Source organism: Pieris rapae, chromosome 17, assembly GCF_905147795.1.
Source record: "Pieris rapae chromosome 17, ilPieRapa1.1, whole genome shotgun sequence".
Lineage (NCBI taxonomy): Eukaryota > Metazoa > Arthropoda > Insecta > Lepidoptera > Pieridae > Pieris > Pieris rapae.
This window is the reverse complement of record NC_059525.1, coordinates 3,826,887-3,852,640: the sequence shown is the minus strand read 5'-3', so window position 1 is coordinate 3,852,640 and position 25,754 is coordinate 3,826,887. Positions and strand designations below refer to the sequence as shown.

At 32.6% G+C, this 25,754-nt stretch overlaps 1 protein-coding gene across 1 annotated transcript; it reads left to right on the top strand.

The window, feature by feature from the left end:
* The first annotated feature begins 15,420 nt into the window (after positions 1-15,420).
* On the top strand, positions 15,421-17,725 carry LOC110993638 (achaete-scute complex protein T3). Its single transcript, XM_022259974.2, has 2 exons — positions 15,421-16,063; positions 17,107-17,725. The coding sequence occupies exon 1, from the start codon at positions 15,479-15,481 to the stop codon at positions 16,055-16,057; it is 579 nt and encodes a 192-aa protein (XP_022115666.2). The 5' UTR covers positions 15,421-15,478; the 3' UTR covers positions 16,058-16,063; positions 17,107-17,725.
* The last annotated feature ends 8,029 nt before the right edge of the window (positions 17,726-25,754 follow it).

The following is a 25,754-nucleotide window of genomic DNA, read 5'->3' as shown; positions in this document are numbered from 1 at the left end:
CAGATTAAGTAACTTTGTGAAACGGCTCACTTTTCGTATTTTACGCCAGGGATAACTATTGTCACATAATTATTACTTATATCTTCGAGAATAAAGTTATTTTTCAAGATTACATTACAAAAAGGAAATAAAGTCTTCTTAGTTAAGGCAACGCAATAACCTGTCTGAGGTAAAGGAATCTTCATTCGGCGTTCGATTTGTGTGCCATATTTACGAAATTAAATTGAAATGAATGTTATCTTGCTAGAGATTCAGTTTGGATGATGTATGAAACACGCAGAAATGCATATTCGCCTACCCAGAATTATATGTAATTAAAATTAGACTAAGGGTCTGTTTCACAATGTACGGATAAAGTACCAAATAGCTATGCAACACATAAATTATGCGGAAGATAAAAGTTCCATATAAGAAACTTCGTGTTTCATGACGAATAGCGCTATCTGACAGTCGCGAAATGCAACAATAGTGTTAATCCTACCAATAAGTAATAAATAGCTTATTTGGAACTTATCCGGACATTGTGAAACAGACCCTTAGTATTTTACTAGATGAAAATTGATGGTAATTTCATGAATTATTCGTTGTAGGTAAATAAATAAATAATTGAAATAAAAAGCTTTGAATGTAATTTTCGTAATTCAATATGATAAAATATAATTCACATTATTTAAAAAGAGACTCATATCCCTAATAGATAGGCCTCCTGTGGTCAGATCACTTTAATTGACTGCCATTTCATCGATTTCGAAGCATTTGATTTTTTTTGCTGGATCAATGTGCATTATACGGATTAATTTCAACGGTTTTGTATTAATATTTTATTGGAATGATTAATGATATTGTAACATACTGAAATCGAATTTTTACGTAATGATCATAATGAGAAGTTACTGAATTAATATTTTCTGGAACATTATAAAATAATAGATTGAAATAGACATCAACGCACAACTTGAGAATTGGTTCGATACCCGATGAAATGATTATTACTTTATTTAGTTCATAGAACAGGGTCAAGCTCCCAAAGGCCGGCAATGCACCTGGGTATCCATGCACTGCGATGACTACTGTTTATTTGTTTTCTGTAGGCTCGTTCGGTGAATAGCTGGTTGTTGGTGCGCGACGAAGATTGCCTTTTTTTTTTTTTATAGAACAGGGGGCAAACGGGCAGGAGGCTCACCTGATGTTAAGTGATACCGCCGCCCATGGACACCCTCAATGCCAGAGGGCTCGTGAGTGCGTTGCCGGCCTTTTAAGAAAATTATGCCTTGCCTTAAATATATGTGGTACTAATCCTGCACGCTTCAAATTATCAACAAAATATCTATCGTATACCATATCAGGGAATACAATAACTCAATATAAAGTAACGTTGTACTTAATTTGATAAATTCACTTAAAAATGTCGAGTAAATAAATGATTGTATTTTTTTAGATCTGTTTTCTATCAACGAGTTTGACAATAACACTACATATAAAACACGAATCTCAGTCAATTATTGCTCCCGATAATGTTTTTAATAAACTTTGGCTTAAGCAAACGTTAACTCTTAATGGACGACTCTAAGTACGGCATCGACTTACTCATACATATTAATGTTTGAAGGTACGCTTTAATTAGCCAGGATGTCTTCATCACATCAAACAAAAACCGGCGAGACAGTTCTGAAGCGAACGGAAAATAGATCCCGATTTTATTTATTTATTGCATTGTAAAACTTAAGATTGCTAATTAGGTTCATGATTATTTAAACTTTATTTTGGTCCCATAAGATTCAAAGGGGGTCTAGTTTTTCTTAACTATGTCCCCGTTCATTATTATACTTACTAAGTAAATATTTAATCTCGGAATTGTTTTGTTTTCATAATTTCCAAGAAATAACAATACTATATTAATATTAAAAATTAAATAAATAAATAAATTATTAAATAAAAAATACAAAGAATCTAATAATATAAATGAAACTCCAATGTGTTGCTGAAATAACAATTAATTTATTATAATTAATTTACCAAACACAAATATATGTGAAGGCAAGTACAATAATTCATCAAAGACCTAATATAATCATAGACATAACACTTCAAATTGTTTTGAACTAATTCCTCATTAAAATCCGAATATGCTTACGAAAATTCTTCTTTTAAAAATTCAAAAATCAATCCACGCGTTTTATTCCACAGACTACTATATACTTTTTTTATTTTAAATATCGTAAATAAATAGATAACTCCCCGACTATGTACCTAGTCGTCGAAGGTATTAAATAGCTTACATAAGTGGTATTGGTAACTCCGATGATAAAACACTACTACCTATTCCTTTTAACTACTATATACTCATATACTGTGTTATTTATGACATTTTCGCACATATTTATTTGCCAAATCAAATGCAGCCCGTTCAGTGTTTCTTGCTGACTGATTAATTCATACGGAATTTATCGGAACAGTTCAATGACCAACGGCTTAGGACTTACTATAGCTTCGGTGAATGAAATCACGTGGCACATTATCCTCAAATTAACTATTGTCAATCGTATATTGATTGTGGCAATTATAAATACGTGATACAAATGTAATTAAAAAAATATAGCTTTGAAATTGTCACTTTGATCATTTTGCGTTTTCTTTGGTCTCTCGTAACTCTTTGGTGACTTACATACGCTGTTTTGAAAACGTGGCATCGATTTCGCCCATAATAGTTGAACAAATAAAATCGACAGAACTTATCACACAGATGTTGACTGGTTACGGTGGTTTTGATTCGATTTAGAGTTGAGCAAAATGCAACCTGTTCTTACAGCTGAAGACGGTATTACATGACTGTCCATATATATATATATGTATAATAGATACGCCAGGTACAGCACTGGCAAAATGGGAATGAACATAACATTGACAAATTTCAATGAAGAACAGTTGAACAAAGGCTCAAAAGACATCTTAAATTGTATGACTCAAAAAGTAGTTTGTCAAACGGCAGGAGGCTCACCTGGAGGCTGATGTTAAGTGATACCGTTGCCCATGGACACTCTCAATGCAAAAGGCTCGCGAGTGCGTTGCCGGTCTTTTTAAAAATTGCTACGCTCTTTTCGTTTTTTGGTGCTTAATTATACTAGTTACAAATGCTTTTTTGCTATCTATACGCAAATAAGTTATCTTATAATTGGAATAAGCCAAATAACAAATACAAAGAAGCATTTGCTTAATGCTGTTGCATGTGAAACCAATATCTTAGACATAACATTAACATCTCATGCGCAGAATGGAACCTAGAAATATTTGTCAAAATCCACGTAGGTTGGTAGCGCCACGACATATGAAATAATTACACCGATAATTCATCCACACAACCGGTTATAATATTAATTTCCGGGAACTAATTTTAATCAGTATTTAAGTTTCTTGCTCACTAATGAAGCCGATACATTCATTTGAAGGGATTTATTAATTATTAACGGTTATGGCTACTACATCTGATTGAGCGATAGAAGGCATGAATTGAGAAACTATTAAAATGTGGTGAACATAAATTTTACAGCTAAGTAGACAACTAATTACCAATCGAAGTAATATCAAATTTCAAAAGCGATAAATAAAGGAAACGTTTGATTCTTAACAGAGATTTCTGAATTGCTATTGGAAATAATTAATCGTATCTTAAGGGCTAAATTGTGACATAGTATGTTGCATGATCGATCTAGAATCTCATCCATGCCATAATTATTTTGTCCATTAGTACCCAAATAACTAAAATATCTAGTAATTGTAATTCTGTAGTTACACTTTGAAAGGGTTTAGAGTACTTTAGTTTCTTTCTATCTCATAGAAGGCAAACAGCCAAGAGGCTCACCAGATGTTAAGTGATCACATCGCCCATGAACACTTACATTTCCAGAAGGCTCGTTGCGTTGCCGGCTTTTTAAGAATTGTTATGATGGACCCTACGTCGAATTTTTTTTAAGACTGTAAATACCGATGTACTCCTTTATATAATCCAAAGCTTTCCTATTTTATTATCTACTGAATTTAATACCGTTGATAATTTTTTTCTACTAAAAACCTGTGAAAATTTTGACGAAGAAAAATCTTATTGTTAGTAGTATAAGATATTTGATCTTATACTAGATCTGGCCCACATACTAAAGTGTATGTTTATTACCATATAGGGTTAAAAAATCTTGTTAACATAATTAAATTAAAAACAACGTTCCATACTATAGTGAGTCTTGATATAATAAATATGCAATGTTGTTATGTTATCAAATATCTGGATCTGACCATGTCTATGGTTAACCATAGACAGTTAATGTACTCATTACTTGTCAAAATGTAAACCACAAAATCTGCTTATCATAATGCATCAATGTAAAAAATGGATATCGTTAACGCTCAATCAAAAATATTTCTTTTATTTTTATTTTGTAATAATCCATTAAACGTTTATATTGCATACCTATATACTGCAAAAAACATGTCACAAATAGGTCTTTAAGAAACTTAATGAACGTTTTATTGGATTTAGCAGAAAAAATACGTTAAATTTAAATAAATTTGCTATAAATATAAACCTCAAAAGTATAAAAAACAAAGAGTTTTTTAAAAGCAAATCACGTAAATATGAACATGCTACCGACCGTGGCGAACAATAAAAATCCGGCGCCAACTTAACACAGATTATCACACGTTCAACATAATGACACCAAAATTATTGCTACGTGACAATTCCATAGCTTTTGTTTTTTATTTAAAAAGTAAAAGTTCCGACCCTCCTGGAACAATTCGGAAGCACAAACATCGTGCGTTCTGAATACAAAACAAGTGGATTATCTTTTTAAGACATTGTACATTAACTTTTTTTGCTAAAGATGTCTTTAAATTATCTCTAAGATTGGGTTCATTATGTAATCTCTAACTTCATAAGTACCTTCAATGTTAACTAGTTTTTTATGAATAATTTATGGCTGGTACGGTGTAACCAAAGAACACGTCAAAACCAATATATTTTTAACATGGGTCTAATTGCTATGGCTATCGGCGCAAAAGACGCTCATCTTTTTGCTTCTATAAAGAAGAACTAGCAGTCGCGTATTTTTTACTCCCAGTCAATAAATACCATATGTAGGTGCGTGGAGTTGGCTGATGGGATAATTGCTGGTAATTTGAAAAAAAAAACGATTTTTTCTACGAAGGAACCCTACTGTGATTGCAAAACCTGTGTAAAATAATTTAAAATTCTCAAGAAATCCTTCTGTCCTAGAGAATTATAGGTGAGAGAAAATATAGGTGCGCTGAGCTGCAAGCAGCACTTGAGATGGGGGTCTGAATGCTGTCTCGAGGATATAACAGTTTCTACTTGAAGAAAATAGAAAAAATCCCATAGACAATGTATAGGAGATCTTTTTCAAAATATTAGTTTTGCGCCCAATCTTATGATAAGTTTCTATCCCCTTATCACTATTACACCTATAACCATCAATCGGTTTGATTGTGTAAAAAAATTAAATTTGAACTTGTATGGAATTTTCCATTTGGAAATCAAATATACAGTTTGAAGACGGGTCAATTTATACAAATGCATATCATGCAAAGTTGCATGTGTCGACATATTGTTTTACGACATTTTGAATTTTGATCTACTACCAATATAAATGAATCAAGATTTTATAAAACTTTTGTTAAATCACTCCGATTCGATCCCTTTTTCGTGGTATAAAAGTATTACGGAGACTGAAGACTGGAGATGGAGACTTGGAGACGGTACTTCGATGTTCTGCCAGACCAGAGACTACACACGGCAACTTTATTTTTGGGTTTTCAGATAAAACTTCAACCCCACCATATTGCCACCAATTCTTGCTATAATGCTGAAAATTCTATCCCACTGACTAACACCGCTAAATCAACCTGTTGATTTTTTTTTAAATCTTCAAACCCTTGACATGCAGGATTTGTTCCCTACTGGATTTTGAAGTTTATACAAAAACTCCAAAAATACACCCCTAATTCCCTCATAATGACAATGTTTGAATAAGTTAAACGTGGTAAACCCAGCTTTATATAGATAATATAGTTAAACTACAAAAATCTTTGTACAAACAGACAAGTTCTTAAAAATTAAATACACGTTACTTGAACGCAATAGGACTATTGCGTTCAAGTAACTAAGCTGTGGAAACCTCTGAAGAGCGTAGCTTGTTACTTAGATATATATATGTTATTTAAAAAATATAGAATTTTTGAAAAAACCTGTGGATTTTTTCATAACAAAACAATACTTAAAACAAATCTATACTTTAGTAATATTCTAAGGTAAAGATTAATTTTAAGTAACAGCACATACGTTTTCGTAAAACGTAGTTTCTTACTGAGTCTTTGACGTCTGGTCTCAAAAACAAAAGAACGCTGTCTGCGTCGATCTTCAGCTCCTTCCAATCAGCCATGAGAAATGATTTTGTTAAATTTTATTATAAAGAGTATTCAGGAAATTAATGTCCAGTGTACATTAATTTCCTGGAATGTAACAAACTTATAACTAAACACGTTTTATTAAAAAGCCGTATTGCTTTTTTTTAAAAAACAGATAAAAACTAAAGTTATAATTTTTTTTATAACATTAACGAACTTAATTTAATAATGAGGTAAACTGGGAACTATGCAATCTTTAGATGAGATTTGCATTTTTGACATGTCGACAACAAGATTTGTTTAAATGAATCGTCGTAAATCATTTTGAAATTTGATCGCAATTTTAAATTTTACTCGTCCCATAAGAAAAAGCATATCTATTAAAGTTCTTATATTTATAACTAGAATCGTTTAACCAATAAGATACATATTTCAATTGGTATATTTAATATAGGACGGTCTTATAAGTTTCGATATCTTGTCGGAATTATACATCAGAATATAAAATCTAGTAAGATTCAGATGTTCATAGTAATTCTTATTCGCCTAATAATATCTAATAACATGAAATATATGTTTTACCGTCTGGTTCAATGCCTTCAGCTTCATAGCAGTATAATTTTATATATAATATAAGTGTGAAAATTTGCCACATTGGGGTGACAATGTAATGGGACAACTTATTTGGTGAAATAAATAATTATATGACAAAACGAACATATGATATATACCTAATCGATTCGTTAGTAGAAAATAAACATAAGAGAGACATTACAAATCTCTTGTTTCTCTCTTTAACAGAACGGTTTCCTGACAGAACTTCAGCGTGTGAGGCAGTAGCTACTGCATTTTAGCTAAGATTAGAATAAATCGAAATAATACCGATGAGGAAAATCGTTTAGAGAATATTCTCTCATAGATCTTCATGACCTCGACCTTCGGGTATACCCGGTATCCGGTAGGCTTGATCGTTATATATATGTTATTTAAAAAATATAGAATTTTTGAAAAAACCTGTGGATTTTTTCATAACAAAACAATACTTAAAACAAATCTATACTTTAGTAATATTCTAAGGTAAAGATTAATTTTAAGTAACAGCACATACGTTTTCGTAAAACGTAGTTTCTTACTGAGTCTTTGACGTCTGGTCTCAAAAACAAAAGAACGCTGTCTGCGTCGATCTTCAGCTCCTTCCAATCAGCCATGAGAAATGATTTTGTTAAATTTTATTATAAAGAGTATTCAGGAAATTAATGTCCAGTGTACATTAATTTCCTGGAATGTAACAAACTTATAACTAAACACGTTTTATTAAAAAGCCGTATTGCTTTTTTTTAAAAAACAGATAAAAACTAAAGTTATAATTTTTTTTATAACATTAACGAACTTAATTTAATAATGAGGTAAACTGGGAACTATGCAATCTTTAGATGAGATTTGCATTTTTGACATGTCGACAACAAGATTTGTTTAAATGAATCGTCGTAAATCATTTTGAAATTTGATCGCAATTTTAAATTTTACTCGTCCCATAAGAAAAAGCATATCTATTAAAGTTCTTATATTTATAACTAGAATCGTTTAACCAATAAGATACATATTTCAATTGGTATATTTAATATAGGACGGTCTTATAAGTTTCGATATCTTGTCGGAATTATACATCAGAATATAAAATCTAGTAAGATTCAGATGTTCATAGTAATTCTTATTCGCCTAATAATATCTAATAACATGAAATATATGTTTTACCGTCTGGTTCAATGCCTTCAGCTTCATAGCAGTATAATTTTATATATAATATAAGTGTGAAAATTTGCCACATTGGGGTGACAATGTAATGGGACAACTTATTTGGTGAAATAAATAATTATATGACAAAACGAACATATGATATATACCTAATCGATTCGTTAGTAGAAAATAAACATAAGAGAGACATTACAAATCTCTTGTTTCTCTCTTTAACAGAACGGTTTCCTGACAGAACTTCAGCGTGTGAGGCAGTAGCTACTGCATTTTAGCTAAGATTAGAATAAATCGAAATAATACCGATGAGGAAAATCGTTTAGAGAATATTCTCTCATAGATCTTCATGACCTCGACCTTCGGGTATACCCGGTATCCGGTAGGCTTGATCGGATCCAATTCTTATTTTGAATAGTAAAAATATGTGTTTGATTTTTGATGTGAAACATCTATAGCTGCACGTAAAACCGATTTCTGCCGTGGCGACGCATGACGTGGCGACGCGTCGCCGCGCTATTTGATGGTATTATTATTACAAAATAATATAATAATATATCACAATATGTTATATAAAACCGCTGTGGTTTGTATTAATTGTAACCATAGCAGTCTTGTTTAGGAGCGCGACAAATGCATGCAAAAGTAGTTACATATTATATACCTATATACAGTCTATATGCAGTAGTAAATTTCTTATTAAAAATATTTAATGAAAATATTTTTTTTTATTCAATAAATAGTCATCGTTATCTGGAAAAAAATCGTAATATTTTATTTTATCATTATTTAGTTCCTATCACAATCTGTTCTTTTCTGCTTATTACTTTTCCAAAATAATGTCGATGTTTCACATCTGCCAGGCGTCCCGTGACGGCTCACATTTTTTCTAACATAGACATCAAATCACATTTACCAATGAAACATGGATGAATGCAATGTTACAGTTGGAGAGAGCCTACCTCTTGCAATACTCTCGGGGCGTAACTCCGACGATTTAGAAAATCGCATATCTAATAAACTAAGACAGCCTGAGTGAGTACACATACAACTCTACAGCCTTGACTAGTATGGTCACATTGAGAACATAGAAGTCGTACTGTAAATGTGATCAACACTTTTTCTTATTAGGATATCTGTTTACATACCTCTATATAAAAATGCTTCACAATTAATTTGTTTCCTCAGATCACATATATTAACTGTGATATACTTCGTAGTCCAATTTAATTTAAGAAATAACAAAAAGTATTATTTTACAAAATTACAAGTGAGTTGATATAAATTTGAGTACATACAAACACTTTCGCAAGTTATAGTTATGATTAGTAGGAGGAAACATATTTCGAAATCAAAATCCATTAATTCCAATAATTACCTCCAATACGAAATGAATAATTATACTATTAACACTTGGTTGATTGGAAACGAAGTGGGTGTGTCCTGTAAGTTGTCTAGACGTCGTAAGGTGTCCGATTTGACTATTTATTATAATTAACTGGTAAGTATGTATTTATAGGCGCGGCTTAAACCAAGTTCAAATTAAACTACAGTTGTACGCCACGTTAAAAGATAAATTTCACAAATAACCCGAATTTATAATCTCGAAAACGATACTAGGCGACGCTCTTAGCGTTTAAAATGTTTAATACTAAATAACCTAGTTTCTAACTAGACACCTAGCGCATTCCAATAAGAACACAGTACAATAATACAGTTTATATGTTATTAAAAGTCACTATTACAGCCAATACTTGAAAACATATAAAGCTTAGAACGCGTGCGACCAACCACGACCGGTCTATGAATGCTTGCAAATATCTATGCGCGTCTAACTAGAACCTACTGCTGTGATTGGAGCGGCGAGTAGGCACACAGACTTCCTGGCACCAATCACAGACTCTCGTACAACAATAGGCAAGTTTCTCAGTGAAAGTTTGCTATGTGATGTACGTATAACACATATTTCTTATAATGTTCCGTGTTTTTTTCCCATAAGAACTTTCTCTGATAGGATGGCATTAGAAAGCGATGTGCGAAAATTAATTTAAAACTAAAACGTTCTCGGAAATTGCGCAATCAAATTAAGTCAAATATTTATAATGTTTCGTAAGGTTTTTGTTTGTGTCATAAATACGATTTTATTTGGACCACCTACGTGTTATCAGCTTATTAATTAATAATCAGATGAGATCGATACATCGATTGGATTTCTAAAATTCCAAAAAATTATACTTCCCTTATTATTGCTAAACCTATAAATACTTCGAGGCGTTTATGTAATTAACTAAAAATTCATTTTCGTAATCGCTGTATAGATTTGGTGGAATTAATTTATTACGTTGTTTATAATCAGTAGCAACTCAAAGCGGACCTGCGACAGTCTTAAACTGGTCCATCATAGAAAGTTGGTAAATTTCACACACCTGTTTTAAAGCCCTACTAATTATAACAAATAAGATTAATTTAAAACTGAAGATTCCGCTTTCGAGTTTTCAAATCAAACCTTGCCGATTCCGGTGAGTATTTAAACTTTTTATAGCATTTAATGTCAATTAGTTGCACCTAAAGTAAGATTAATTTTTATGTCCTCTAATTTAAGTTACTTAAATTAAGCCGCGTGTTGCGTACAAGAAATCGATTTGGATTAAAGACGACGTCGTAAACCAATTAATGATGTTAATGACAGGTCATATTCATTACTCTGTGCCAACAGTATTTTGTATCATTAAGGTATAAATTGAAATAAAATGTTTATAAAACATTCTAGGATTTTACATACCTTCGTATTCGCATAGCATTGTAAATTAAAGAAATGGATAAAAATGTTAACGTGCAATGATAATAAATTAACAGCTTTATAAAGAAGTATTCAATTAATTATACGAAATAGGACTTGTTTGTGGATTTCAAAGATACTTTCCCGATGCAGGAATGCTATTTGTTTGATAAATGAATAATGAGGAATTAAAATAAAAGAAGCAGGGATTATCTCGCAAGTTCGTACAGCCAATAAATTAAATTGCCACAGCGTTCACAACCCAACTATTTGAAGTACAGTCCTATTGAAATTTATTGCATTAATTAGCATAAAAAAACAATAATGAGCCAGAGAAAGTTTTGTGCGCGCATGCGCTAATTATAGAAGACCACGAGCGCAGACCTTGACTGTTGGACCTCAAGACATCACAATTCGCATCTACTTGTGCAAACACTAAAACGCCGCAAGGAATCGAAAATTTAAAATGAAATGATACAGTACAATCTTGTAAAGCATATGTAGTATAATTGTATGTAAATATGCAGATAATGATAGCATCAATTTGTCGTTGATTTGACTGCAGAGCCGAGGTTCGCCTCAGGCCTTGTGCTCCCGACTGTCCATCGATGCTTCCATTGAATGTCTACATAGACTTTGAGTCGCGTGGTCCATAGCTATTAACCGTCTACTGCTACTCTCACCGCATCCTATAAATTACTCGAATTATACTCTTTAACTACGCAAGCGTGATATATTGTGGTAGGTTTTGCAATTATGTAGTCTGTGTCAGCAAACGCGAAATTACAGCCCTAACTTTACGCCAATCTACGCTAATACCCGTACAGATTAATGCCTTTATTTTTATTCGGCAAATGATACGTTGTCAACCCTAGAAAAGTTATGGCCAGGGCTATCCGTAAGTTAGAGGGCGAAACGTAGTAACCGTTTGTTTCCGCGACAATCGGAATCCGTCTGTGTCGTTGTACGCGCTTATATCATTTGTAATACTCGTATCTCGTGACTTTAACAAAACATTTTTGATATCACTGCGCGCAAAACATAACCTTTATAGTTTTTATTATCTTGACGTTGATAAAATTTTTGCAGGCAAGGGTCCGTGACGAATGACAAAGTTGTATGGTTATTGAGTATGTCGATAAATTTAGCAAAGACAACGTAATTGCATTGAAGGCGCATTTTAATGAAAGAGGTTCGATAACAGAGTGGTTACTTGGCCGTTTGTCTTTCATGTTATGATTCCAATATCGTATTATTCACAATTCACATGACTTTACTAAAAGTTTTAATACTCGGCTGCTATGATTTTCGTGGTAATTTTTTCGAAAAAGCCAACATTTGGAACAAGAATAAATATAATTTTGAAACATATGAAAGTACTATGTTACTAAAATATATCATAATAATATGCCATTTTCTAGGAGCTAAAAGGATAACGCCATCTAGGTGGTTTATGAGGAAACATTTGACGGGGTTGTTACAATTTATCAATATTAGTTCCGCTTTGTTAAGGGTAGTTTGTAGATGGCGTTAGAGTGGTGAGTTAAGAGTATTTCTATAAAACTTTAAATTTAATTATAAAATATACTTTCCATTTATAAATTTAACACAATTTCGTTAATATTTAAGTAATTGATTTTAATGAACTCTTTACTTATCATTTAATTATTGTTATTGTTAACTAAAATATCTTGAATCTTATAAAAAAAATGTTTCCATTTCTTAAAACTGTACGTATTCCTATGCTCTATGCCATATTAATCGCACTTGTGACGTCACGGTGGCACATTCTACGACGCATGCCAACACACCTGCCTATAACCTGACGCCAGGAGATTCCAGTTTTCAAATACATTAAGATCCATACTTAGACCAGACATGAATTCTGAATCATATAATATTTTAAATTGAATTTAATAATTTAATGAATAAAATCCGTTATTTTGAAAAAGGAATTGAAATTATGACAATATGACTCTAGACTACTGTTAAAAAATTGTTATAATAGTACTTAATATTTTTAAACAATTAGTTGTCGTATACAGATAATTTTTCAATTTACTATCGCACATAAATATTTATAGTGATTTCTGCAAATTACGAGATGAAATAGCAAGGTGGTGTGTCGCATGCTATACACCTGCCATTTTGAGGCAATCAGAGTAACCTTAGTATGGAGGTCAGTGTGACAACGGACCAAGGGACCGGAATACATTATTCACAATTAATTATTATAGATCTAAGTTTCGGTATTACGTCATTTTATAGTTTTAGTTTCGGAATAAAGAAATGTTGCGTCGTTGAAACTTTAATTAGATTATTTAAAGGTTATATATTAAACTCCGAAACGGCTGGCCAATGTTTATGAATTTATTGTATTTTAGGTAGTTTTTTATACCTTACCTATATGCTCCTAAGCGATAAGAATATAACAATATTTTTAAAATAATTTATAGGAATTAAAGTAAACCTTAATTTTTATCATTCTTCCTCAAAACTCAATTTTTAATAGCGATTAGTGCTGTTATAATCTTCAAATCGATAGAAATTGACTGGAGAATACAACGGGTCAGCTGCTAAAATATAAAATCAAAGCCGGAGATTGAAATAGATATTTATTGTGAATGTTACCGAACTTCTCTCTCTTTTTTGGGAATTTTCTTAGGATTTGAGAAATGGTTTAGATTCCCAAATCAGCAGGATTTTTCAAGTGAAAGCGAGAATGATTTACATTATTACACTTTTAAAGACGTATTAAATAAAGACAACGTCTGTCGGGTCCGCTAGTTATAACATATATAAACGATTTTCTTATATGAAAATAATTATAATAAATATACTTTATTTTAGTACATAGAAATGCACAAAAGGTTGATCCGTGCATATTGGAAAACTTGAAAATGATCACAAAACACATTCAGAAATCAAGGCTCTGACTTGAAAGGTTATCGCGCCGCTGATGTTTTTTTTATAATATTATAAGTATAATGATGTGCGATTCTCATCACTAAGATAGCAGGTTCAATCCCCGGCTGTGATTTTCTATGTGGGCATTTAATATTCGCACGAACGGTGAAGGAAAATATACATGAGGTTATCGCTTTGCCTTTGATCCAAGACGACGTGTGATATCGACAGATGATGATGAAAACATTAACAAATCTGATGCCTAGACCTAAAAGAGTTGTAGCACCACTGATTTTTTTTAAATCAACGAGAACAAATAATATATAGTACGAAGACGTTTTACTATTTTCTATAGATTTAGATTTTGTACTGCAATAAAGGCGCGGCATGACTAAAGACAACTTCTACGCACCTGTCCATGCGTAGGCGCATCCCTTATAATTAACCCTTCTTATGGGAATAAATGTATTACGATATGTAGCAACCAATTACACCAAGCACATACTAGATATAAAAGTTTATATTACTCATTAATGAAATAAAATTTCCAAAAGTTTAATGGGGCTGTATAGCGCCAACGCGTTTACAGCCTCCATTCTGCCTAACGACTTCTAAATAGATCTGAGAAGATCTTGTCTTCCGAACAAGGCAATGGACAGGATAATTATGCGTAACAACGTGCAACAATAGCCGCGCGCAGTGCGTCTATGCTCTATGGCATAATAAGTGTCGGCGTATTTTGATCAGTGCGCTACAAGTAGCCGATCCGATAGATATATTTCATAAGTCAATGACTAGTGATTAAAGGTTATAACAGAAATTAATTTTTCATTTTGATCAATCATTATAAATTGTTTTTATTTTGAGTACTTAATTTTAATAGGACTTAAACAAAACCTTAATTGTATTACAGCTTGTTTTTAGTACTGTAAAAGTTTATTAAAAATATTTTTACACGATAAATAAAATAATTGATACATAAATAATATTACCGTATTTACCGAGATTTTCATTAAAACATGAACAACCTAAGAACGACTAAAATTACTATAAATAAATACATTTTGTTAAAATAAAAAATTAGAGCTGTCACGGGACAAGTAAAAGTAAGTAAAAGTAATATGCAGAAAAGAACAGATTGTGATAGGAACTAAATATGTCATAATGATAAAATAAAATATTACGATTTTTTTCCAGATAACGATGACTATTTGTTGAATAAACATTATTTTCATTAAATATTTTTAATGTGAAATTTACTACTGCATTTAGAATTAATATCATATAGCGTGGCGACGCGTCGCCACGCCAGAAATCGGATTTACGTGCGGCTATAGATGTTTCACATCAATATTATTTAAAAATCTTTACCGAAACAATCAATACGTACATTAGAACACAAACTTAGCAAACTTTTTTTGACGTTAACGATCAGTTTATGAAACAGGGTCTGCAGCGTGCGGGGAGGGTCGGCCCGTGCGCTGCGCGTGCGACGGCCCTCGCCCCACCGCCGCGGCCGCGTGCGCTACTTAGAGTCGGGGGTGCACGCCACCTCCGCCAATCCACTGACAACCACCGCGGCGAGCACACGTGCGCTCGACACTCTCTCTACACTCCGATATATACGCGATGCCGATGGCGACGTTACACGCCTACCAAAATCTCGGTGTTAATCAGAAACTTTCTCAGCTTCAAAACTCGGCGCAAAGACGACTCGCCCCAGCACCAGACGCGGGAAGATGTAAGAAGAAAACCTATCTTCAACAAACATACCCTGCTCCACCTGCCTCAGTAGCGCGGCGCAACGCAAGAGAACGGAATAGGGTTAAGCAAGTTAACAATGGATTTGCAGCACTTCGTCAACACATACCATCAGCTGTTTCGGCAGCCCTGGCTGGCGGCAGAGGATCTTCCCGTAAACTGAGCAAAGTTGACACCCTTCGGCTTGCAGTTGAATACATTAAAAGCTTGAAAAAGTTACTGGACGATAGCGACGAAGGCTGCACGGAAACGCAAATGAGCCTAGGATTAAATACTAGTGGCCCGCAGACACCACCTTCCTCTGAAGAGTCTCTGTCTCCCGCACCATCCCTAATATCAGAAAGTTCAGCTAGTGCTAATTGTCATGAGACCTATGATTCCTACGAACCCATGAGCCCCGAAGATGAAGAGCTTCTTGATGTTATATCGTGGTGGCAACAACAGTGAACTAAGGTAAGCATTTATTTAATTAATAGTATTTATTAAAAAAATAATATAATATTTTTCGAAGCTAAATAACCTTGACATCAGTACTGAAATAGTTATCAGTTTACATTTACATTTTTGTCCCGAATATGTTTACATTCGTTATCAGTGATTACAACTAAGCGCTCAACGCGGTGTATAAGTTCCAAAAGTCCCGCAGGTATCTCAATTTTTTATTGCCAATAAAGTTGCCGACTAAGCTTCTGCCTGTATTCGTTAGTCACGGTTACCTACCGGGTCAGGTCTGTTCCTTTATATTGCACAAATTCAATAGATTTGGGACCGTGTACCTTGCGAGCCAAAAAGTAAACACATATAGGTATCTATTATACTAACGCATTGAACCATCTCCATGGACCTTTATCTATCCATTGTGACGATCACATATTATACACAATAGGGTGTCTGACAAAGACTTAAAAATATCGCTCCGGAATTTACTGCCGCATATTATTGATATTAAAGTTTAGACTATTATCTTGTTTGAAATTAAACTTAATAGGCTAGACAATGCCCGCATGTCTTCATAATTTCAATGACCAAACAGCAATTACATCTAACAACGTTGTGGTTCGCCCCGCATATAGTGGGAAAATTGCACATAAAAAGTGGTGTATTCTAATAACAAGTGGTCGCAAATGATTGCTCTGATTTGCTACAAGTGGAAACAGGTTATATGCACATCTTTGCCGATTTATCTTAAATCAATAAGGTGCATCCGGTCAGCGACTTACATGACCCGGTCCACACACAAAATGTAGGGGCTTCGCGAAATTGCGTCTCGCAAAAAGTCAGCACCTTTGTATCCCATTAATATCTTGTATCGGAAGACGAAATCTTAAGAGGAAATATACGATAGGGAACACGTGTTACAATATTTGCTAAATCCCGAGCAAACATATGGTGATAAACCAGTTGAGTGGAACTTATGTGGATTTTATAGCGACAATAAAATGTGAATTTCTGCTTTTTCCTCATCAATTTATTAACGTTGTTTCTCCTTTTTTCAGATACTCATGTTGCCGGTGATCAAAGTGAAGCCGCTATTGGTTGTGAAAAAATGATTTAAGAAGAACCAGAGAGACGGAGCGCAAGGGACTCCGAGTGAACCTCTAATTAAGCGCAATCAGCGTATTCCTAATGAGAGGGGATAATGGTAGACTATAACGACCCCATCGATGCATTCCGCCGAGCGAACGAACGACTGAAGACTCCGCTTACATTTCATACATGTATGGAATCGCAGCACTAAGACTGAAATATTCCTTGTTCCATAGAAGCATTTAGTTTAATTGTAAAGACTTATTAAACGCTGTGCCTTTAGCTAGCCTTAGCATTACTTCCAATAAGAATTACTTTAATGTTATGTTTTAATATTTTATCTAGTCATTAGTTTTAAGTATATTGTACGTTGTATAGATATTAGACATTGTTTAAACAAACTTTGTGCCTTTTGGCTGAATGATTTCGAAGTTTTCGATACACGCCTGGATAAGGTAAATTTATAGTAGTTTTGTAAATATAAATTGTAGTTTTTTAGCACCTAAGGATAAAAGATTCCTAATAATATAATGTAGCAGAAAGCTGTAAAAAGTATTTCCGTCGGAAAAATAAATTTTATATTTCAAACGTTTGTTTTTTATTATTTCAAGTCTACTTTTTTTTTAAATAAATGCATATTTAAAATGCATTGTGTTACTTTAAAGAAGTAACATAGTAGTAACTGCAATAAAAGAGTATAATAATAATTAGTGTGGGAAAAGTACAGTTTTATCATTAAATATGTAACTTAGAAGAATGATAGATATTCAAAACATATTTTTCTATCACTATTGCAACTGAAATAAGTTTTTGACGTAAGAATTTGGTGCAGACACACCTTTTAAAAAGACGATTTCCTTCAAAAGGCATTCTTCACTCGGGTTCAGAGAAACCTTATGATTAAAATTGACGCTTACGAAGGTAATAAACAAATATAAAAACAACTGATTGCTTTAAACGCAAGAAATTATTTAAAAAGTTTGAGTCGACAGTTCGATAATTTTTATAAGATTTGTGATTTTGTTTGGATACAAATATTTCTGTTTCGCAAATGGATTTATAATATTAATGATAGAATAACTGAATAATAACTGTGTTTTTTACCAAAACATCTCATTATGTTTGAAATTTGAAGAGTCTATCTATAATGACGATATAGTACATTAAATTAACATTGTTGGTAACGAATAATTAATAAATATATAAATTAAATCTCTCTCTCTTTAATCGGCAGCTCATGTCTTAGCGTCGTGGTCAGCAACGAAGCATCTGGAGCGGACTATCTCCTTCCATCGGTTTCTGTCCAGTGCTTCCCTTATGACAGTGTATAGTTTTGAAGACGATGAGTCTTTCACTTGATCGGATAAATTAAATACTTTCTCATTATTATGATTTTACTTACATACATACACAATATAACTACACTTAAATATTAAACTGAATGTTTTTACTGACATTAGATAATTTCCGGTTAGGCCATTAGTGTGTTATAAATATCCCTATTAAACAGTCATAATTTTTCCAATAGAAAATCGCTCACTGCCGCCCATCTAATTATAACTAACTAGAATAATAAATTTGAATAGAAATTTTAATAAATACTTTATTAGAGTGGTTTAAAAATGGGTACAAGTAATTTTTCGATTTGAAATTGAAACACAATAATTGGGTCCTGTAGTTTTGTATACAACTAGCGACCCGCCCCGGCTTCGCACGGGTGCAATACTAAATACACTACAGAAAATCTGTAAACGTTGTATATAAAAATGTGGGTTATCCATAAGAGATAGACATATACCATCGCGGACTTTTCTATAGACCTTTTCAATGTGTACAATACTTAGCACATTATTTTGATAAAACTCGTAGGGTTCAGCCTGCGTTTGCAATGTAAGCGGAAAAAATGTAATTATTTACGACATCACATTAGAAACCTCAAAAATAACAGTACTTCTCCACCATTTAATGGATGTTATTATACATATAAAACTTCCTCTTGAATCACTCTATCTATTAAAAAAACCGCATCAAAATCCGTTGCGTAGTTTCAAAGATTTAAGCATACAAAGGGACATAGGGACAGAGAACTACTATGTAGTGATAGTGATTATTTGAATTACGTCCTGGTTTCTTCAGTTTTTCTATACGCACATAGCGTTTAGTATCCCGCTATATCAATGAAAAATAACTCTCTATCATCTTTAACTGTCTCTTATCAAACTAAGTATATACTATTAATAGCAAACCTTGTGACGTGTTAGGGCAGGTATTTTATACCGAAACGTAAAAATGCATAAGAAACATTTATGTACCAAAACTAAATTGGACACGTGCTACTCAGATTTCGCTCGCAAATAATATTTGATATAACATTTAATTTGAAGTTTCGTTACGCCCATCGACGTCGAATTGCAATAGTAATTTTTGATAATGGAGGGGAAGAACGCGATTATAGGTTGATATTTCCGTTGGTACTAATTGTTTAAGAACGGGAAATTCTAGTGGGCATGGAACACCTGTGATATTCGCGAATAGTTTGCCAGAACATGCCCTTCATTAATTCTTCTTATTAATTGTTTACTATGCGTTAATGCATCCGTTTGGTTCAAGTTTTTACGATTAAATATGTAGACAATTATTCCTCAGTGCTATTTATAATTGACGAGTTTTGACGGGTATGTTGTGCATACCACAGTCCAGTTTTTGTTGGATAATTATTTTAAGTTTCATTTATTTTTGATTTATTGATTTGACTTTTGATTTATGATCATGTTTTAAACGACATGTTTCATTTTTCTATTTATATATTAATGTATATATCAAGGAATCGACATTTATTTCATACGAATCCCTTTATAAGAATAACTTAGTGACGCAGCTAAAACCTGGAAAACGTTTTTGTTTTCATGGGATTTAGATAATTAATTAAGTTTACAAGAATCCATATTATACGTGATCGCATAAATGCAATAACCACATTCGGCACATGGCATATGCCACTTTCACCGCATACCTATATATCATTTAGATACCCTAATCATAGAAATTACTCCATAGACCGAAGCTATCAGTGTAATAATTAATCCCATTTTCACTCAGGGATATATATCTCATAAATCGTTTATTTTTATTTTTCCGCCAGTCTGTTTATATAATCCGTCTAGAGATAAGTTATTTTAAAGTCGTTAATTAAATAATATATAAAGTTCTAATCTAACGACTATTATTATTATTTGTAATATATTACAACGCCTAATCTTCTATTACTGTATTGCATATTGTAATTGTTTACCTTCAGTAAGTTCACAAAATACTGCTGGCAATATTTAAATTAATAAAATTTTATAATTTGTATGTGCTCTAAATGAATGTCATGTTTGCCTCTAATTGCTTATCACATTCAAAATTGTATTTTGTGTTTGTTTTTACCAATGTATCAGTGTGCCGAGCGTTGGCAATCTTTATCAATAAAAAAAAATAAAAAAAAAATAAGCTGCAAGCCGCACGCCGCGCGCGAGCTTTGAATTCGGAAGCATTCGGCTTTCGCTCGGCTCCGCTCGTGCGTAGTCGGCACGCGACGGGCGCGCGCATGCTTCGCAGCTGCTGACCGCTTGCGCAGAACCGATTGCTTTTCGAAATGCCCATGTAATTAACTTGGGTTGGCTGTAATTTTAGAACTTGGGTTTTATTTACATACTTTACGAAAATATTCAGGTTTGTTAATATAATATTTATATGTTTATGGTGCAAACTTTTGTATCATACGAACTACATAATCTTAAAATAGTCCAAGAGTCACTTAACTTTTTAGTTTTTATCTACATTTTACAGAAGTTACAGAAATATGTGACCTATACGAGTTGTGTTTTGAGTGTTTTAATTATTTATACATATTTTATATTATTTTTACGGATACAAAAACATAATTTGACCACTTGATACTTCAAACAAGATTATTTTGAATTTTTAAATTAAGAACATTTCTGTATACCTTATCGAAAACATACATGAGTCCAATTTACTCGAATAGAGCGATGACCTTGGAAATGTACAGTCGCCACCATAAAGCGTATGACCCAATTCTGGCGTCACAACGCGCAGTTATTTTTAAATCATGAACAAGTTCAAGTGCCACTAAAACTGGATGGAAAAACACAAATTCCAGCTTTGTAGATCGCATGAATAATGCAATTAGTTAAACTCTAGAGACGATTGATTTAAGTTTACTGATATAGACATTCTGGCTTGATATGTGTATGTTTTGTTCTAATTTTGTATCAAGTTTTTTTCCGGTTTTTACACGCTTCACAACTTAAGTTAGGTACAAGTAAATTAACGATTTAAAATGAGATGTTCTTGTTAAGATGCTGAAATCATTTGCTTATAATTATTATTTCTTTATTTCTTTCAGGTCAGGCCTTGAAATGATGACATAAGAATTATAGGTAGCTGTGGTAAAGGAGGTACTTAATAGAAGATAGGTCAACATTTGGAGGAGGTATTTTGAGAGACAAGCAGTACCTTTAGTGTATATAATGAAACATATAATAATAAATAATGAGTTTCTGCAATAAACGCTTTCTTTATTTCTTATTTTATATTTTTAAGCAGAATAGAAAAGTTTGTTTGTAATTTTAATAAAATAAATATTAAAACTATTATCCAACAACAAATGCTTTTTTATTAATGAACCTTATTTAACCACCAGTCTGCGTCTCCGGTCTTCAAGAGGGTATAATTTTTTTATAAACTATAAGATGTACATTGCCAGAAGACTCGCAAGTGCGATGCCAGCCTTTTAAACACGACGGTAGAGTGCACATGTACACCTACCTAAATTTAGTATGTTTTTGCATTTCAGTTATAATAACTTAAACTCAAACTCAAAATACCTTTATTGATATAGGTAAACTAGTACACTTATGAACGTCAAAAAATGAATTGTAAATTTACATTTACTACCAGTTCGTTATAATTTAATTTATTTATAAGTTAATTTACATTAACGTAGAACGCGTTTTTTCATTGGTTATTTTTTTACTATTAAATAAACATAATGTAGTTATTAGTTATTTTGCGGGGTTTTGTCATTTGATCATTGACCTTGCTCCATTTAATGAATCGAATCCCACATTAAATTATCGAGCCGTAATAAATGTCATTAATGGCCGTTAATGAATTGGGATGGGTGCAGGTAGTGGTCTAACATAGTTTGAATAACTTTGGAAATTCTGCTCCAAGGGTACGTTAACATGACAGCATCCCTAAAACCCTAACTTAATTACCGATATTGCCGAACTTACGAATTTTTATAGCTTTTTTTGCGGGCAAGAATTTCCTTGCTTCTAAGAAATATGTGAATGATGCTAACAGTGTTTCGATTTCAAAGTCATACTTATCTATATAACACTTGCATGAGTATTGGAAATATTTTCAAAGAAATTAACACTCATTAATTTACAATAAAGGATAATACCAAAAGTAGGAAAAGAGTGTGGTGGTACAAATAGATATGATAATTGTTCATCAAACTCTGCAATCAAGTTAGTGCTAATTTAAGTAAAATATGGAAGTCATAATTAAATAAATGGATCAGGTTTCGAACAAAAGTAAACGGTATCATAATAATTATTTCCTTTGTTTAGAAGCTATAAAATCAGGACGAACAAATACAAAGACATAACACCACCCTTTTTGGAACGTGGTTAGAGAATATTCGATGATCTAAAATACTCTTACAATTCTTTCTCTCAAAACGCCGCGATATGTTATGTAATAAATTCGGCCTTATATCTGTTAAACTTTTGTTTAAAAGAGTAGGTACGTAATGACAAGGATAGGAAAGACAATGCTAAGGTAGTTTGCCCATGAAGAATGGATGAATGATAAGCAGTTAAAAGTAGGATATACAAGGCGTGGATGGTGAAATCAGGTATGGTAGGCCTGTAGTTACTAGAGAAGATAAGAGACCCTATAACCGACGAGCATGCATGGTGAATGTCATGACGGTGAACGTAGCAAGTATCTGTTGTCCCTTTAGGAAAATGGTGTCATAATGAAAAAGAATAGATATTATTGCAGAATACATTTAATTATCATTTTTTATTTCAAGGTGTAGTTATGATAAATATACAAAAAAATAAGCATAAAAATGCAAATTAAATTTCGCCGGTAACCGAACCCAACACCTCGGGTGACGGTATATTTTTTGATATGCCGTTTGCATAAATTTTTCTTACGTTGAAGATCGAAATCGTTTTTATTAGCCTTCCCCATACCATTAGTAGCAAAATATTCTAGTAAAAGAAACAAAATACGACCAACGAATAATCTTATCAATATCTTTAATATAGCCTCACGCAACTTATCGGCTCTTCTCAAAGGGATTCGTGTCGCATTATTCAAATAATTAGGGCCGATCGAACCGCTATAGATCGAATTAAACCACATAAACTCGTGCGGATTGCCAGGATCAGGTTTAACTGACAGTAAGGGATGGAATATTATTAAATAAACAAGAACAAAGGCCTTGTATTTTAGGACCTAGATACCTCTTCAAGAGTCTGTTTAACGCGGCCTTCGTACAGAAATACCCGAGGTGTTTGTAGTGGGTTTTGCTGACCCAGTCTCTGAATAGTAGAGATTCTGGATTTCCACCTCGTATATATAAAACAAAAGATACCTTTTCTGGTGAATTATGAAATCGGACCTAGTCGCTGCAAAATCAGAAGAAGGCAACACTCTTTAATGTATAATATTCTCGGTTTCAATACTTCTAAATATGTGAGTAACATGTATTGGTACAACAATAATAGACCTGTATTATTCTTGGAGTACATTGTCTTCACATATAATTATTTTACTTATGTATGCAAATACTGTAAATCCTTTTTTTAAAGAGTGGAGTTTTTTGCCCAATCTTTTCCACACGAAACACCCTTTGGAAGGGGCAACTAGAATCATCTTTATATTTTATTTAACGTTCAAAAGCGCCTAATTGGAAATTTCTTAAAAACAATTGAATTGCGAAATAATTAAACCGATATTCACTAGAAACGTTTTTGACAGTTATATCTTAATGATAAGGTCACTGACCGGACCAGGTGGTATGAGTAAATATAGATAACGGAAGAAATTACGTTCCATTGGTGATAGCGATAGGAACTGACCTAACATAATACGATCCAGATTAAAGTATGCCGAAGCTACAATAACGTTAATTCAATATTACATACAATAGCAGCTGTCAAAGTGATTGCTCATACATGAACCAAATTAAATATACATAAGACATTATCTAAGGTTGTCATCTTATAACTTTATTAAAGTAGTTCATTTAAAGTACTTGATACATGTACGTAAAATATTTGATACAGTTTGTGTGAGTTGTCAAATATGGAATGAATATGTTTTAGTTGTAAACAAAGTTAACAAGACTCCTATACCCGAACCTTTTTGGCTAGTGAATATATGCACCAGTAGGCACAATATACTATCATAGTGCCAAAATAGTAATAGGTAGTATCTCTATGACTGTTTGTGAACATTATGTTAGTTAAAGCTATGTACTAGATTTGTATAAAAATAAGCCAGTGTAATATTACTTATTAGGCATATAAAACCGTTTCTTTTAAAATAAATATTCCTAGTCTGTGTTAGAGATCATGCATTCTAATAGAGAAGGTATTTAAAAAAATATTTTAGTTTATTCGTTGCATATACAAATCGTGTTCTATATAATATTAGTAATAATTAAGTAAAAGTAACTTCATATGTACCTACGTCTTCAATAATTGGAAGCGTTCATTAAATATCCTAGTTTCAATTGCCTGTATGTGTAAACTAAATGGAACATAACCTAAATGATTATGTACTATACTCGTTAATAAATCAATAATCTAAAATATATATTAAATTGTAGAGTAATTAATAATTAATGGTTTGTATTGAAAAGATTATTTCCACTAGAAACAATGCAAAGCAATTTTTTTTGGATTATATCGATGTGATGAATAAAATTTATATTTTAAATGTCACTTACACCGGTGATGCATAGCGTCGCAGTCAATGCAATTTATAAGAAAATTATTTTATTAAGGATAACAAAGATTGATTTGGGTTATACCACAGAATTTGTAAGTTAAGTAAATTTCCTTAAAACCAAATAAAAATTAGCGTTTCTCATCATTAAAATACTGATTAAGTAACATAAAACGTTTACTACCCATTCTTATCAAAGTCTTAATAGTATTTAATTAATCGAAATTGAAATGATCTGTTTTCTCTAATTTGTAATCTAATTAAAAGATGACTATAAACTAATCTTAGAGGACGCAATAAAAGGCTTGTCCGGTACGTCAGTCACTTGTTTCGCTCTAATGAAGGTTCGGTCAAAAAACCACGTCTCCGGTGGTCCGATAATGTCGCGTTGGGTCTTCTGTCCGCTTTAAATAAAATTAATTAACATCATAATAAAAATGATTTTTAGGTGAACGACCGATTTCCAGCAACTGGCACTTATTTTAAATCATGTCATACACGCTTCTGAGTAATTACATACAATCGAACGTTAGCACGCAGCATCCGAGTAATTTCTACGCTTCTGATTTCCAAAATT